Source organism: Rhinolophus ferrumequinum, chromosome 18 (assembly GCF_004115265.2).
Source record: "Rhinolophus ferrumequinum isolate MPI-CBG mRhiFer1 chromosome 18, mRhiFer1_v1.p, whole genome shotgun sequence".
In the NCBI taxonomy this organism is placed as follows: Eukaryota; Metazoa; Chordata; class Mammalia; order Chiroptera; family Rhinolophidae; genus Rhinolophus; species Rhinolophus ferrumequinum.
The window spans coordinates 29,579,610-29,598,422 of record NC_046301.1 but is presented as its reverse complement, the minus strand read 5'-3'; the positions used below and the strand labels follow the sequence as shown (position 1 = coordinate 29,598,422).

At 34.3% G+C, this 18,813-nt stretch overlaps 1 protein-coding gene across 2 annotated transcripts in view; it reads right to left on the bottom strand.

Annotated features, from left to right (window-relative positions):
* FZD3 (frizzled class receptor 3) overlaps positions 1 to 18,813 on the bottom strand; it is a 65,474-nt gene that overhangs the window by 25,095 nt on the left and 21,566 nt on the right. Inside the window, exons 3-4 of one of the 2 annotated variants that reach the window (XM_033134801.1) lie at positions 15,011 to 15,207; positions 9,187 to 10,204 (exon numbers count right to left, since the gene is read on the bottom strand). In XM_033134801.1, the coding sequence (XP_032990692.1) occupies positions 9,187 to 10,204; positions 15,011 to 15,207 (1,215 nt within the window). Of the gene's footprint in view, positions 1 to 9,186; positions 10,205 to 15,010; positions 15,208 to 18,813 lie in introns of those variants that run through there. The other variant, XM_033134802.1, reaches the window with a different exon arrangement.

Genomic DNA, 18,813 nt, shown 5'->3' with positions numbered 1-18,813 from the left:
CTCTCTTTTCCCTTGCTAATGTGTCCCTTCCATCGGAAGGCCTACTAGAATTAGGGAGGGGCCTGGGAGAAAGGAGGAATGGAAAAGGGTGGCTTATGGCCTTAGGCTCAGCTTTAGGCCTTAGGGAGAAGAATTACCATTTTCAGATCATCAATCACTTTCTCCAATTATGGTGCAAGCAGTAAGCCTCAGACAGGGCCAAGACCAGAAGTAGACCTAGGACAAAAATGTATAGAACAGGCAATTTTTGGCCTTTCCTTTGTTAAAAAAGGCAAGAGGAACTCCTCTAGTCTCTCTCTCTCTCTCTTTTGAAAGAAAGCACTGTATGCAACTAGTCAAGGATTTGGGTTTCAGAATTGTAGCCACCATTCTCTTTCCATCAGATATGCAAAACATACTATAATGTTCACATAGGAACTTGTATTTTCATGCAATACTCTATTTGGTGGTAATTTTAAAACATCACTTATTTTTATTTTTCCATAGTTACCTTTTGGGATTAAAATGCTATGTTTTATTTAAAGGTAAAGATGACACAACATCTACTTAGGAAATTGTTAAAGTGATTATCTGGTCACTTTTAAACTCTAGGGCATCAGGGAGGCTTTTCCTACTCATAAAAAGACGTACTTTAACTTGGCTATGAAGAATTTTCATTGAAAGCGCTGGAAAAATAAATGTACTCTTCTAAATTAATCTTTGTATACTTAACTAATAAACAACTTTACATTTTTAGCCATAGTATAATCAATATCATAATCTTTAAAGTGTTTTCACTAGGTGTCACCATATTTTTTAAAGGAACAAAAGAGTAAAAACTCATGAAATAATTGTACTTTTGTTACAGAATTATCTTATTTCCAGACTATTAACTCTTTCAGGATAGGAGCTGTGTCTTATTCCCTCTTGCTTCTTCAACAATTGTCAATATGCCAGAATGGCAGATATAAAATAAATGGCTGTTGTGTTAATGAGTTTTATAAAGGAAGGGAAAAAATAAACTGTGGTTTATGGGAGAAAGGTTTCTAGATTCATTTGATATTAGGCTTGAGAAGAACCTTGGAGAATATTCAAATCGATTCCCCTAATTTTAGAGACAAAGAAATTATAAACTGAGTGACTAAAGACACAAAACTAGTCAGATACAGCCAGGACTAGGGAATGTCTCCCAAATACTCAGACCAGTGTTTTCTGCACAAGAAGAGGGGTGAAGTAATCATAAGACTGTAGGTTTTGGAATCAGAAAGACAATTCATATCCCAGCTCTCTGTCACTTACTGTATGAATTTGGATAAACTATATTGTATAATTATGAGACTCGGTTTCCTCATTTGTAAACTGAGTACAATCTAACTTACTGGGCTATTGTGAAAATTAAATGAGATAATGTATATAAGTTGCTGCGTCCAGAACCTGATACATAGTACTCAGAAGTAACTAGAAGCTTCTGTGATTTATATTATGTTCCTTCTATTTTACTATTCCCATAAACTACTGAAATTATTTACTTAAGTTGGTGTGGTGATGATTTCAAAGACTATTGGAAATAAGATTTACTGGAACGTCTTTATTATAGTGATGTACGATAATGTATTTTTATTTACTTATTGTAACAATGTAATAGTCTAGATTATATTATTTTAATACCATTATGCAATAGAGTAAAATGATGAGCCTCAAAAGTAGTAATGAGAATGAAAGTGACAATTTACACGAGACAGAAAAATGACACAGGCCACCAACTGCTGTTATGAATTTTCAAAGGTGATACAGAATAATGCTTGCTATAGAACAGTAGGTTGGTAAACTACAGCCTGTAGCCCAAATCTCCTACAATTGTTTTTGTAAATAAAGCTTATTGGAACAATTTAATTTGCTTACATGTTGTCTATAGCTGCTTTTGTATTATACCAGCAGAGCTGAGTAGTTGCAACGAAAACCATATGGAGGCAAAGCCTTAAACATTTACTATCTGATCTTTTACACAAAGTTTGCTGCTGCCCTGCTGTAGATAGTGGCAAATACATTGAATTTTCTCCTAAAATGTGTAAACCATTTATTTGTACACCGGATATATCTGCAGTTAAGATTTAAATTTAACTTATGGCTTAGGCTACTCTGTTTAAAAGAGGCCAGAATAATATTAGTAATTTGTATGTTCTAATGTATTTATCCAAAAGTGCCATTTTACAGCATTTTACAACCTATACGTAATGGTATTCAGTTTGCTATAAATTTCTTTAATATTCTGTATTTCTGTAATATAATACTTTCCTACAAAACAAGAGATTTAGAATATTTTTTCAGGGAATTCTTACTCTTCCTCTATTACAGACACTAAACAATTTTGAGGAAAGATTAATTTGCTGCTAAGAAGTCACAGGCAGGATATTTAACCACTTTAAATATTAGTTGGCAATAAAACATTTTTTAATTAAGGTATGTACATTGTTTTTATTTTAGACATAATGCTGTTGCACTTAACAGACCTACAGTATAGTGTAAATATAACTTTTATATGTACAGGGAAACCAAAAAATTTGTGACTTGCGTTATTGCAGTATTTGCTTTATATTTGCTGTATTGCAGTGGTCTGGAACTTAACCCACAATATCCCCAAGATAAGCCTGTAGTCAAATTCATAGAGACATAAAGTAGAATGTGGTTCCTAGAGGCCGGGAGGCAGGGAGGAAAAGGGAGTTATGGGCTAATGGGTAGTTTCAGTTTAAGATGAAAAAGTTTCTGGAGATGGACGGTGTTGATGGTTGCACAACGTGAGTATACGTAATGCCACAGAACTATACACTTAAAAATGGTTAACATGGTAAATTTTGTTACCATTTATAGGGGTATTTTTTCTCTATATGCCAAGAATATTTAAATTACAATTAAAAACACACACACACAGCGCCAGGTAGCTGGCCCTATGTCAGTGGATTCTAGTTTGGGGGGGCTGTACTTTGCTGACCCTTGAGCTAATGTGACTCTCTGTAAGCCATGTTATTTCTTTCTGGTTCAACTTCCTCCTTTTAGAGGGGCAGGAAATAAAGCCATGCTATCTATTTCATAAGGTTGTTGTGCGTATTAATAAGATCACAGATTCTACCCAAAATGGAGTCAATGCAAATAATAAGAGTTCATATTTATAACACTTTATCTTTTTTGAACAAGCCAGATTTAACTCAACACATATCACTTAAGATTGAAAAGCAAGAGTCGCAAAGGAATTCATGGGATTCATACAGAGAATAAAGCTTTAATCATACCTGCACTATCTTCCAGAACAGCCTGCTGAAGAAAAGGTTAATACTAATTCTGGGGGGCGAGGGGAAATACTGCAGGGAATTTTAAAAATGCATGTATCTGAGTATTAATCTATGAGATGTTAGTGTGAAAAACGTTCCCTTCCATCAGGATTGGGAAAGCTTTTCTATGAAAAAGAAAGGCCAAAGATTCCCCAACTTGAACTAACAAAAGGGTCTCCAAAAAAAATCCAGAAAACCAAAACCATAAAGTTGTTTGGAGCCAACTATGGGAAATTGAATGAGTGACCAACCTGATTAAAAATGGTTTCTGGTTAAATTTTAAATGACTATTAAATGTACTTCAAAAATAAGGAAATATTGACAAGTCGAATTTTCAAGAATCTAGAAAAACAAAGTATACTTGGTCATTGAACAACACAGGTTTGATCTGCGTGAGTCCACTAATATACGGGTTTTTTTCCCCAATAAATACAGTCAGTCGGCTCTCTCTATTCCTGGGGTTTTTTATCTGTGGATTTAACCAACCACTGACTGTATGCATTATGCTAGGCCATTTTACATTCGAGACTTGAACACCCATGAATTTTGGTATCCACGGGGGTCCTGGAACCAACCCCTATACTATCAAGGGACAACTGTAGTTCAGTTTTGGGGGAGTCAAAAATTATACATGGAATTTTAACTGTGGGGGGGGTTGGCACCCCTAATCTCCACATTGCTCAAGGGTCAACTGTAATTCTAAAGAAAAGCAGCAACAAAATAAGAACATAAATAACTGAATTAAAAAGATAATCCTCTAGTAATATTAATCAAAAAAGGGAAAAGAGAACATACATTAGGAATCAAAAAAGAAAACTATTTTCAAAATTTAAAAAAATGTGAATAATCTTATACCAATTTATTTGAAAAGATGGAATAATTTTCTAGAAACATATAAATTTCCAAAAATGCCCCAAGGAGAAATAAAAGACCTGAATAAAACAATTACTATTAAAGAAATTGAAACAGTAGTTTAATAAACCTAGTGCCTTCCACAACTTCTCTCCTTACTTTAAAGATACTACAGAGTTTTTACAGGAGGATATGCCAACCCTTTCAAAGAGCAGAGAGCCCCCTATTTATTGTAAAAACTGTTTCAGAGAGTGGGGGGGAGTGAAAAACCTCACTTTATGAAGCCATTATAACCTTGACACCCAAACTAGACAAGGACAATACAGAAAACGTTTTTCACAATCTATCTCACTCATGAGCCAGCCCCCGCCCTTATCCTGGGTCCCAATTACCTGTGGTCGGCCACGGTCCAAAAATATTACATAGAAAATTCCAGAAATAAACAATTCGTAAGTCTTCACTTGCACGCTGTTCTGAGCATCGTGATAAAATTTCACACTGTCCTGCTCCATCCCACTCGGGACACGACTCATCCCTTTGTCCAGTGTCCCCACCCACTGGTCATTTAGTAGCCATCTGGGTTATAGACAGTCTTGGTATTACAGAGCTTGTGTTCAAGTAATCCTAATTTTACTTAATGGCACCAAAGTGCAAGAGTAGTGATGCTGGCAATTCAAATATGCTGAATGAAGAGAAGCTGTAAAGTGCTGCCTTTAAGTGAAAGGTTGAGTAACTGTTGTAACTGTTCTATTTTATTACCAGCTATTGTCATTAATCTCTTACTGTTCCTAATTTATATAAATTCAACTTTATCATAGGTATGTATGTATAGGAAAAAACTGTATATATAAGCTGCGGTACTATCCGTGGTTTTAAGAATCCACTGGCAGTCTTGGAACATATCCCCTGCAGATAAGGGGGGACTACTGTAGATGCAAAAATCTTAAATAAAATATAAGAACTGAAAAGCAAGCAAGAGACAAAGCTGGCCTTATTTGCAGACAACAGGATTTCTACAAAGAATATCTAAGAGAGTCTATACACAATTAGAACTAATAAAAGACTTCAGCAGAGATGCTCAACGTAAGATCGATAGGCGAAAATCAACGGCATTCTTGTACACCAGCAACAACCAATTTAAAAATGTAACAGAGAAAAGATCTCATTCACAATTGCAACAAAAACTTAAAGGTACTTAGGAACAAATGAATGAATACATAAACAAAAATATATTAACTCAGTATTACAAAAATGGCAATTTCCCCCAGATTCATTTAAAATCACAAACAAGTTCAAATTCCAACAGTGTTTTTCATGGATTAATTGATTCTAAAATTCATATAGAAAAGTGCAAAGAATGGTTAAAACTATTTTGAAGAACAAGAAGGTAGGGAAAATGTAGAATTGACACAAAGTTATGTAAATAGACCACTGGAACAAAAGAGAGAACCTAAAAAGGCAACTTGTCTATGACAATTCAGAAGGACTATTTGATAAATGGTACAGAAAGCATACTGCTTATTTATAAGGAAAAATAAAATCATGTAACTAATAACACAGACAAAAATAAATTTCAAGGAATTAGAGATATGAATAAAAAAAATCGAATTTTAAAAATGGCTAGAAAAAATAATGGCAGACCATTTCTATGACTTTTAGAGGCAGGGAAGGATTTCTTAAAATACGAAAGACAGAGAAAAATAAGATAAATTAAAAAAAAGAAAAAGAAAAAAAGACAAAGAAAACACAAAGTTAAAAGACAAGCTACAGAGAAGGACACGATATCTGCTATACAAATAATTGACAAAGAATTAATGCCAAGAATATTTAAATTACAACAATGAAAGGCAAATAACCTAACAGAGTAATAGACAAAGGTAACAAACAGGCAAATCACGAAAGAGAAACCCCAACTGGTCAATAAACACATGAAAACATATTCAACCTTATCAAACTCATATTCTATTGAGTATAAATTAAAATAATCACTTGAGATGTCGCTATCTTACAACGCAACAGTTTCACTTTTGGGTATATACCCCCCCATTGAAATTCCTTATCATGTGCAAGGAAGATAGGTATTAAAAGAACATTCACTGCAAAATGGATAATAGCAAAAAACCTGGAAACTATATGTCCCTTAACAGAATAATGAATGACAAAATTGCAGTATATTTATACGCTAGACTACTCTACTGCAATTACAATAAACAAATTGGTGGCATACATATCAACATTTATATTCTTGAAAACAAAATTGAGTAAAAAAAAAAAGCAAGCTACAGAATAATTTCATATGGATTTTTAAAACTTGCAAAAAAGCACGTTTTATAGATACATAAATATTCGGCCACAGTATAAAAATATTAGGAAGAATGACAAATATCACACTTATGAGAAAGGTTACGTCTGGGGAGGGAGAAGGGAATGGGATTATGGAAGGGAACAGAGGGGTTCACTAACTGTGCCTCTAATGACACATACATATGTACATACATGCATACATACAACATAATGTTAAGATTTCAAGATAGTTGGGTTGCGAGCACATGGATGTTTGCTATTTTCTATACTTCTGTATATTTAAAACATTAATATAAACTTTAAAAGGAAACATTTAAAAATGAACTAGAGCTACAGTATTAACATAAATAAATCTCAAAAACTAAATGTTAAGTTAAAAAATCAAGTTACAGAAACAGATATATACTATAACATTTACATACTATGTAAACCAAACTCTTTCATAGCTACATTCACTCTGGCAATTGTATAGACTTTCATGAGAATGATACTCCAAATTTAGGATGATGGTTACCTCTGGGTAGGGAATAAGAGGAACAGGACTGGGGAAAGGTACACAAGAAGTTTCAGTCAAACCTGTGATATGATTTCGTTGAAAAGTCTGAAGCAAATATGGCATTTACTAAAGCTTGGTATTGGATGGTTTAAAAAAAAATCTGTATTTATATATACATATATGTATATATGTACATATGTGTGTGTAAATCACAGCAGCGGCAGCAATAACAAATGAATAGTACAGCTAACATTGGAGCATTTATGTAGTAGGAACTCTTCTAAGTGTTGGCATGTATGCTCCGAAAAACAACCCTAGGAGGTAGATTCTATTACTATTTGCATCTAATACTATTACTATTTTATTACCATTAGATTCTATTATTCATTTTACAGCTGAGGAACTGATGCAGAGAGGAGGGAAGTTGGTCTAAGCTTATAAAGCTAGAAAATGACGAAAGTAAGATAAGCCAGGATTCCTGCCCCAGAGTTTAAAGCTTAATAACTATGTTGTTATTACATCATTCTCACTCTTTTCAGTATGTTGGAAAGAAACACTTTTAACCTATGACTACACAGGAATGCAAGTGCACATGCACACACATACATTTCTGTGTAGCTTAAACTGGTTCTAAAGACGCCAAGAGAATTCTAGGAATGTCTTGAAAACAGCAGCCTCCCAATTGCTCTAATTTACTAATTTTCATGTTTGAGGTTTGGTATTTTTTGGATCATTGTTTCATAGTCAAACATTATTTCATCAATAGCCCTAAGGTAATATATATTTGGAATCCTAGATAACTGATATGAGGAAACATATGACATAACTCAGCCATCTCCTCTCTCATTAGAGGCAAAATTCAATTACTTATCTTCAGGTCTGAAAATTCATAGTAAAGAGTTTTTAATAAATAATGCTGTTAAGAAATTTAATACAATTTAAATTATTCATTTTTTCTGGTCTCTTAACTTTGAGTTGGTGTATTTTTTAAAAGCCAGTAGCTAATACTTACACAAAAACATACTTTCATACAGGACTATTTATACCACAAAATAAAAGGGGTACTGGCATTCTTAGTCATTGAATATTTCTGAGCTTTGACTATATACTAATCACACACTCCCCAGTACCTGTTACCATTTCTTAAATGTCTCTTCTTCAAAACTATACACCCACATTCTCAATGCTATCTTCTACTAACCTACAAAATATGCATTCAAAAATGTGAAAAAGAGGTTCTTGCTTTCAAAGGGTTCGTCATCTAGTAGGGGAAACAGACAGTAAAAGTTACCTATAAGACGTAAGTACTTTAATAGTGATATTTTAAAGGTAGTAGAGAAATGTTAAGGGTTGGGGTAGATGACAGGATGGCTGGTGCACTTTGAGAACAGGAAACCTGGAACATGATGAACAGGAGACAACTCTTTCAAGAAAACTTGTCTAAAAGGAAGAAGAGAGGGTAATAGCTAGTGGCCTAAGTTCTAGAGAAGGTTTTAAGATGAGAGATGAATACTTAGCATCAATTCCCCTGAACTGCTTTCTTTGTTCCACTTCTCTCAGAGCACTGAATCGCAGCTGAGTGTGAGCAGGTTAGTATACATTTCTAAGCCTCAATGAGACAGATGTTTAAGAACTCTAAATTACAGAGAGAAACTAAATCAATGATCTCTGAAGTTCTTCCTAGGTTTAAAATTCTATGATTCTATAACTATGCTTATCTGATCTCTTTAAACTCAAAGGTAAATCACAACATATTCAGTATGCAAAAGAGAAAAACCAAAACCAATTAAAAGATGAACTAGTTTGTACAACTGCATTCTATCATCTTTGCAAAACTGTTAAAACAACTAATTCCTGCTTTGAATATCAGTACAATTTCCACAAGACAGTGCCTTTTCATCAGAGTTGGTAAAAGGCTTCTTCCCCTCAAACCTGCAGACTTCTAAAGAATCAACAAGCAACTGTTTAGTGGTAACAGAAGTAAACTGCTTAAAAGCCCATAGCTCAGACTTATAAAAGTCATCTTTTAAAAGGAAGATGTTTATAGAAACGTGTATAACACTCTTACTACAATGTATTTGTTATCTTTGCTTTAAAATTTTAATGTACAAGTTGAAAGTTCATGAAGAGTTTAAAAAAAAAAAACCCAGCTAAGAATATCTCTTTAATAGCAATATGCCTTCTTTTTACTATTACACATTCTGAAATTTAGAACAAGGTTTCCCTTACCTGATATGGACACGGAATGTGATATTCTCTGCAGCGTTCCTGTATCCATGTTGTTTCCCAGATGCCACGGTAAGCTTGCTCATAAAAGTAGCATCCAATTACAACCAAGAGTGGTACGAGATAAAGAATGCTGAAAACACCAATCCGGATCATAAACTTCACCAATTTATCTTGGTTCTCCTTTTCTAATGGAATTTCAATTCGAACTCTGTTTAGGGAGATAATGCCGGCTAAGAGGAGTGAGACCCCAACTACCACATACAGGCAGAGGGGTGCAAGAACAAAGTATCTTAATGCATCAACATCGTAGAGGCCAACAAAACACACGCCACTGATATTGTCACCTTCAATTTTATTCATCGCTAAAAGGATGATAGTTAGAGTTCCAGGGATGCCCCATGCACTGGCGTGAAACAGCAATGCTTTCTTCTCAATAGCTTCACTACCCCACTTTGGCACAGCTGCCAAGAACCACGTGATGGTAAGAATGACCCACCAAACGCTGCCAGCCATAGTAAAAAAATAGAGTACCATAAAAAGCATGGTACAGGCTTTATTGTGAGATCCTTGTGTCACTGTGGAAGCCTTATACTGTGCAGGGCTAGATGCATTGCAGGCTACTCGGTCCTCAAGCAAAAACCCAATGAAGAAAATTAATGATACCATCATGTAGCAGACTGCATAAAATATAATAGGTCTTTCAGGATAACGGAATCTTGTGACATCAATCAAAAAAGTTAAAAAAGTAAACAATGTGGCAGAGAGGCAAATGATTGAAATCAATCCTATGAAATATCGAGCAAATGAAAGTTCTTCTCTCCTAAAGTACATATTTGGACAAGGAGGTGAACAATCACGCACGTGCAAAAAAGAATAACCAAGATCAGGATCAATTTTCAACTCTCGAGGACACCAAAAACCATAGTCCCTCTGCACTGCCACTGGGGCTCCTTCAGTAGGATCTCCAGCTAAATTCAGATCCACAAGTCGAGGGTATGGCTCATCACAGTCTGGAAACCTACAAAATACAAGATGAGAACCATTTTACTTGTTGGGAAATCTACTGCTACCTAATACTTTGGATTTCCAAATTTAGCACTTGTGGCCATATCAGTATTTATTTTTATGTCCTGAGAGCACATTACAATACATGGGAATAAAGTGATAAATATCTTCTGTATGGGCCATACAACTAGATTTTCCACAGTTGACCAAAACTGATGTGGGTTTATACTTAATTTTATTTTGGTTTTAAAAACAGTATAATTTCCTAAAATAGTCAAGTACAGCCATCAATAAAAATGTATACATAAACTATTTAGGACACACAGTTTAGAGTAAGACTTCAAAATATAAGTAAGTAAATAAATATAAATAATACACACACACCAGAGGTCTGACAATTAAGTTCTCGAACATGTTGTAACAACGTTGCTAACCTTTTTTGATATCAGAGGGATTATTCATTATGAATTTGTACCAACTGGACAAAGAGTTCAACAAGTTTACTATTTGGAAGTGCTGAAAAGGCTGCAGTTTTTAAGCCTTCAGATTCCCACTAACTAGATGTTGACTAGTTTATATGCATCAAACATTTTCCAAGAAACTACCATTGATATTGTTTGCCAAATACATGCATAACCTTATGCTGTAGCAGATAAATGTTTTATTTTCTAATACAAACCATTTTCTTCACAGGGCTTGGAATTATAAAGCCAAAAGACAGAAACTTATTGCGTTCAGGCATTTACTGGAATCCTGCAATATGCGAGGGGTTTAACATAGACCAAAAAAAACCCACAAAAAAACAACCAGGATCTCTATTCTTGAGTCTAAAAGGAGACAGAAACTTATAAACACAACACAAAATACAGCAGTGTAATACATGAAGCAATCAAAATCTATATAAAGTATAAAAATGACATAGAGAAGGAGTATTTTAGGGGAAGAGGTTATGAAAGACTTTGTAGGATAAGTCCCTCAACACAGGATTTTGAATCATTATTTGGCAGTATTGGAAATACGTCAATCAGTATTCTAGCAAGAAACACACGCATAGTGATTTAAACAGGTTGTGTGTAGTACTGTGGGAGCATGAGGTATGCATGACATGACTTGTGACGAGATATGGTTGGAGAGGTAAATATGTTGCAGAAATATACGTGTATGTGTGTCTCTCTGTGTATATGTATGCATATATAAACAATAACATTTAAAACCATGCAAAGTAATACTATATTATTTTTATGGATATATTTATATATCCAACTGCCAACTCAACATATACACACCCCTCACTCTTTAACCCTTCCAAAACCACTCGTGATTTCCACTCCATGTATTTCTCTCTCCACAGCAGTAATACCATTCTTCTAGTTGCTCAGGCCAAAAACCCTGGGGTCATCTTTGAAGTCCCTTCTCTCTTACATATACCGCACAATCTACCAGCAAATCCTGTCATTCTATTTTGTGATAGACAAATCCTGTCGTTCTATGTCCCCCACTGGAGCTATGCCCCCCAGTTGGAGCCATCAGTACTTCTTTTCCTGGACTTGTGGAGTGGCTTCCAAGTGACCTCCATTTCCACACAGCAGCCACTCCTGCTCATGCTCATGTCTTTTCTGCTCTAAATCCTTTACTGGCGTCCCTTCTCACTCAGAGTCAAATCCAAACTCCATACCAGAGCTGTTATACTTCACCCCCAGCACTTTTCTGATCTTCCTTCTTTCCATTCTCCCCCACTCACTTGGCTCCGGCCTCTGATCTCCTCGTAGTTTTTTGAATATACCAAGCATGCTTCCACTTCAGAGCCTTTGCTCTTCCTCCCGTTTCCTCTGCCTGGACTTCTCTAGATATCCGTATTATGTGTTCCCTCACTACATTTAGGCCCTTGTTCCAATGCCTCCTTACCAAAAAGGCATTCCCCAATGTCCCCACAGAACACAGTCCTTCTGCTTCCCTAGTGTAGCACCACCACCTAACCCTACTCCTTCTTATCAGCACTCCTTACCATCTGACGTTATCTGTTTGTTATCTCCCACCATCACCGCCACTAGAATTTTAGCTCCATAAGAACAGGGACTATGTTTTGTTCACTGCTCATCTTTAGCATCTAGAATAGTGCCTAGCACACAGAAGACATCCATTTAATATTTGTTGAATTAATGATTGTTGAATAAATATATTCAAACAGCCCTAACCCAAGAAATTAGAAAGAGACTAGAAGCAGTGTGGAAGACAGATTTGAACTCAGCAAAAATGGGGACAGAAATATCAGCTGAGCCAGAACTAAAACCATATAAGGCAGTGAGAATACAACAGATATGAAATTAGTTAGATAAAACTAACTAATTTAACTGATTGCATGTGGAAGCTAAGGTCCATGAAGGAGGAAAATGACTCCAAGGAATAAAAAAACTGATCAAGGAATAAAATCAACTTTATAAATGTTGAAACTGAGGTATCTGAGACAAATTCAGGCTAGGATTTCCAATGGCTGCTGGATTTGCAGGTTTGGAATTTAGCAGGAAGATGTCAAGGCTACAGATTTAGATTTAGGAGTCATCAATATATGAATAAAAATGAAAATCAGTTAAGATGAGATTGTCCAGGGAAAGCATGTAGAGAACAGGAATGGAACTCTGGGCAGCAACAGTATTTAAAGGTCAGAATGAAGAAGAAGATTCAATAAAGAAAATTGAGAAGAACTGGTCTGAGATGTAGCAGACCATAATAATTCAAACATGATGGCCTGATTCTCAGGAAAGGAGGACAGGCTGAGGTTGAGCAGAATAAAGGTCAAATATAGAATAAAAAATTAGAAATGGAATTGAAGTGAGTGATACAGATTTGGCACAGGTGCTGAAGGGGAATGAACAGAAATTTTCCTGTTGGCCAAACTGGAAATTAACCAAAGAGAAGCAGCAAACAGAAATATTATGGTTTGAATCATTGAGTAACAGCATGACTAATTTACAAGAAATTAGTTGAATCAATCCAGTTGGAGATTTGAACAAGCACAGTGGAAGGAATGAACTGAAACTGCTAGCAAAAGTGTTATTTCAAGTGATAGACCACAAAACTTAAGCTAAGTAAGGAAATAAATGAGATCAGAAAGGACTCTATTGGGGGGGAACACCAAAAATCTGGGAGTTGGGGTGTTCATGAAGTTGAAGAACGAGGATATAAGACATGTGGAAGAATAAAAAGTTGTTATGAAAGACCAGCTTGCCAAAATTTCAGATTTCAGATTTAGGCAATCCCAGGCAATAGTGAGGACATAAAATAGATTTAATCCTATCAAAACAAATAAAGAAATAAAGATCATAATGAGATTTCTATACTTGTATATAAACAATTAAGACGAAAAGACCACTAGACAACAGGAGTTAGATACAAGAAACATAAAATAGGGTTCTAGCCCAGGTAATTCGTAACTGTTAAAAACACCAGGAACTTTAGACTTCTAAAAGAGGGCCTATACACACTATCAGGTGTTTGAGAAAAGAGTGGATAAATGGTTAGATGGGGCTAGATAATAGAAGTGGTTAAATAAGTGGGAAACAGAATAGACAAATATTAGAAAGCAAAATGTTAGTGACCTGACCCTAAGAAACTAATATGTTTTATTTCTTAAATTTTTCCATCTTTCAAATGAGTAACAACATTTGTTTATTACTTACCTTCAATGGCTACTGTCAGAAGATAAAATTACTTTTAAACATGAAGGAGAAAAGAATGTTCAGTGCAGCATTGTTTATAATAGCAAAAACCTGGAAATAACCCAAAGGGCAATCACTTGGAGATGGCTAAATAACTATGATATTAATACAACTGGCATTATATAGCAATTAAAGGGAATCAATCAGACCTACAGATATAAATATAAGTGCATATAAAAAAAAGTAATGTTATTTATGGATATGTAGTATAAGAGTATAAAAGCAAACACAGGAATGATTAACAACAAACTCAGCATAATGATTAACTCATTTCTGGGGACAAAGGAAATGAAATTAAGACAGGTACCAAGGAAGGAACCTTCAACTCTATCTATATAGATTTTTTTAATCTGAAGCAAATACTGCAAAATGTTAAGATTGGACAAAACTAGATAATATAGATACATACATATTCATCTTATTATTCTTTACCCTTGAAATATTTCAGAATACAAAAAGGCAAAATGTTATTAAATAAGAAATACAGTATTACTACTGTATACATTATTACTATTAATAGCAATGTTCTCTGATACAAATCTATAAAACTGTCTAGTAAAAATCTTTAGGAAATGCTTACATTCTATATATTAGAAATGATTGGCAAAGGATCTGGCATTTTGTGGGTCTGGTATATTAACACATGACAGAAAAACAGAACTGACAGAACTACTTTAGTCATTAACACATTTAAATCATAAAGATATTAAATCATGAAATCCATTAATCATCATTAAAAATATTTAAGACAACAAATGAATATTTATTTTCTTCTCTGTATGTTCTACTTTTCATATATGGCATTACTTTTATAACAAGAAAAAAATTTTGAGGGAGAAAAATCAACTGAATGTCTTATGTTTTTAATTTAATTTAAAAAAAATTTATTTGTAGAAGCATTTTTCTTTTTCTACCTTTCTTACTTAGTGCTTCCAAATTCCTAAGGAAATGAATAATTCAGAGGCCATGAAACTGCTGTTCAAACTAAAGACTAATATATGTATTTGAAAAAGTTTTTAAAAATCGATGAACTAGAAGACAAGTAATTTTTAAATATACTTCAATACGAGTAAATGATCCATGAAAATATATGATTTTCGCACCTACTGCATTCCATATCTTCGGGCCAAGGAACACCAAACATTTCCATGAGCTTTGAACACTCGCTGTAAGCCCGCTGACACAGCCTACGACAGGGAAGTGTGACACGTCCATATTCCATACAAATAGGAGCATAGAGTGCACAAAGAAATGGCCGGAAATCCCGAGAACAATCCAGATTCACCATAGGGTGGAATGGCTAGAAAAAGTTAAAATTGAATCATTAGAGAAAGAGTTGTACAGAAATTAAAGTTTTTTTATATACAATAATGCAATGTTCATTTTTTTTTCCGTTTTAAAAACTTTCTGAGAGTTTTTGTTTTTTTTTTAAACAAAACCCTTTTAGCTCTTCCCCTGGAGATTCTGATTTGGTTAAGTCTGAGGTGTATCCCAGACTCTATATGTATATTTTAATTGTTATAGGTGATAATGAAGAGACAGGGCTGAGAACCAGTAATAACAATACGATCCATTTTACAAAGGAAAAAAAAACTACAAAAGATATATGCCAAATGCTTAAAAGAGTGATTACTGCTTGGTGATGGGATTACAAGAGATTTAAATTTTCTTCCTTTTATGTATTTCAATTTCTACATTTTCTTCAATTAACATGCATAAACAGGAGAGAGAGGACAAGAAGTGAAAGGAAAGGGAAGGGGAGGGAGAGAAGTAGTTATAGTAGCAGTTATTTTGAAGATGGGAAGTAGGGAAGAAATCTCTCACCTTTTCTCATATTTTCTTGTTCTTTTTACATTAAGAATTTTAAAAACAAAGTTCTTTAAACTCTGAAATCACATTGAATAAACAGAGCTAATACTGTAGCTGATAATTAAATAAACAAAAAGAAAAAATAGTGGCTCCAACATAAAACCGTAGTAGAATCATCATTATAACCACAGGAAGAGATCAAATATCCCAAGAAATGAGCATCTTGGCTTTTGACCATCAAATATTTTCCCACTGTTTATATAATAGTTTCAGGCTCACTGTTGGTTTTGAATTGATAACAAATATTCTCACCACCAGGCCTTTCTATTGAGTAAGAATCAATTTATTTCTATACTGATATATATTTTCCAGAGATCTCCTATACACGATACAATCAGAAAACCAGGAATCACTTAAAGAAACTTATGTCAAAGAAGTTAACTATAACAATAGTTTAGTGGTTACCACAGGGTGGGAGGGATGGGGTGGTAGATGAGGGTAAAGGGGATGAGATATATGGTGATGGAAGGAGAGCTGACTCTGGGTGGTAAACACACAATGTGATATATAGATGATGTATTACAGAATTGTACACCTGAAACCTATGTAACTTGACTAACACTTGTCACCCCAATAAATTTTCATTAAAAAAAAAACACACTGTATAATGGATGTGATAACTGATAACCAATGCATAAGAAACATATAGTTTATTTGTGACAATAAACTATATATACTATCTCTTCCAAGTATGAAGGAGTAGTTTGTGTTAAATCAATGTTTCCATCAAGAATAACTTTAAAATATAGAAAAAAGTTTTAAAATATCTTCTTAAAGCTATTAAGAGAAATATTGAAGGAAAAGAACTAGAGAAACCAAGAATCCAGAAAGCAGGGAAGCATGGTGAGGTGGCCTGATTAGTGCAGCCAGATTTCCCAGGAGGCATTTGTTAAGTCGGGGCAGAAGATAAGGCCAGAGGCTGAGAATCAAGTTTTGCCTGGGCTGATGCTAGAAAACCTAAAAACCATCAGAGCTTTGATCTTGCGAGGCTGAAGACAAAATTCACAGGCAAGAGAAGAAAGGTAGACCATTGTCTTATACCATATACAAAAATTAACTCAAGAAGCATCAAAGGCCTAAATATAATAGCCAAATCTATGAAACTTGCAGAAGAAAACATAGGGGTAAATCTTCATGACTTTGGATTTGGCAATGATTTCTTAGACATGACACCAAAAGCACAAGCACAAAATAAAAAAATAGATAAACTGAACTTCATCAAATTCAAAATTAAAAGCTTTTGTTTTATATTAAAGGACACTATCAGGAGAGTGGACAACCCTCAAAATGGAAGAAAATATTTGTAAATCAGTCATCTGATAAGCGTCTAATATCCAGAATACATAATGAACTCCTGTAACTCAACAAAAAGACAAATGACCCATGGTTTTAAATGGGCAAAAAACTTGGACATTCCTCCAAAGAAGTTATGCAATGACAAATAAGCACAAAAAAAGATGCTCAATGCTATTAATCATTAGGGAAATGAAACTCAAAACCACAATGAGATATCATCACAACACACCCACCAGGATAGGTATAATCTAAAAAACAAAAAATAGCAAGTGTCGATAAGGATGTGGAGAAATCGACCCCTTATACTCACACTGTTGATGGGAATGTAAAATGAGAAACCACTACAGAAAACAGTTTGGCGATTCCTCAAGAAGTTAAACAGAATTACCATATGATCCAGCTATTCCACTCCTAGGTACCTACCCAAAAGATTTAAAAATAATGTTCAAGCAAAAACTTGTATAGGAATGCTCACAGCAGAGCAGCATTATTCATAATAGCCAAAAGGAGCAAAATAAATGGAAGGTAAGCAAATGGGAAGAAAATAAGAGGAGAAATCAATAAAATTGAAAACAGAAAAGCAACAAAGAAAAAAAAATCAGTCAAACTAAGACCTGGTTTTTTGAAAATGAGATAAAATTGATAAGTTTCTAACAAGACTGATAAAAAGTGAAACTCAAATTACCAATATCAAGAATGAAAGTCTCCGCAGACATTAAAAAGCGAACATTACAAACAACTCTATGTGCTAGAAAATTTAGATGAAGTAGACCAATTCCTCAAAAGCTACAAACTACCAAAACTAGGTCATCCAAGATAAAACTGATAATCTGAATAGTCCTATAACTATTAAAGAAATTGAATGTGTAGTTTAAAACCTCCTGAAAAAGAAATGTCCAAGCCAGATTGTTTCATTAAAATCTAACCAACATTTAAAAAAGAATTAATACCAATTCCACACAATCTCTTCCAGAAAATAGAAGAGAACTAATCCCAATTACATAATTCTATGAAGCAAGGATTACTATTAAGGCCAAACAAAGATAGCACAAGAGGAGAAAACTATAATCCAATATCCCTCATGAATATAAATGCAAAATCCTTAACAAAATAGTAGCAAACCAAATCCAAAAATATATTAAAAGCATTATATACCATAACCTAGTAGGGTTTGTTCCAGGAAATCAAGGCTGACTCAATATTCAAAAATCAATCAATGTAATCTACTAAATTGACAAGCTAAAAAGAAAACTCAAATGATCATACCAAACGAAGGAGAAACAGCATTCATAATTTTAAGTTTTCAGCAAACTAGAAATAGAGGGTAACTTCCTCAACTTGATAAAGTACATCTACAAAAGCCCTACAGTTAACATTATACTTAATGGTGAAAACACTGGATTCTTAACTCTAAGACTGGAAACAAGGGACAGACACCTGTTCTCACCAATCTCATTCAACATGTACTAAGTCTTACCAGCATAATAAAGTAAGAAAAGGAAATAAAAGGTGTAGAGATGGGAAAAAGAAAACTGTCCTTATTTGCAGATGATACTACTGTCCACATGGAACATCCCAAGGAACCTACCAAAAAACACTTAAAACTAGTGAGTTCAGCAAGGTTGCAGGATATAACAAAAACAAAAAATTGTTTCTATACATAATGAACACATGAGAACTAAAACAATACATTTACATTCACCAGAAAACAAAGAAACACGATATAAATCCAACAAAATAT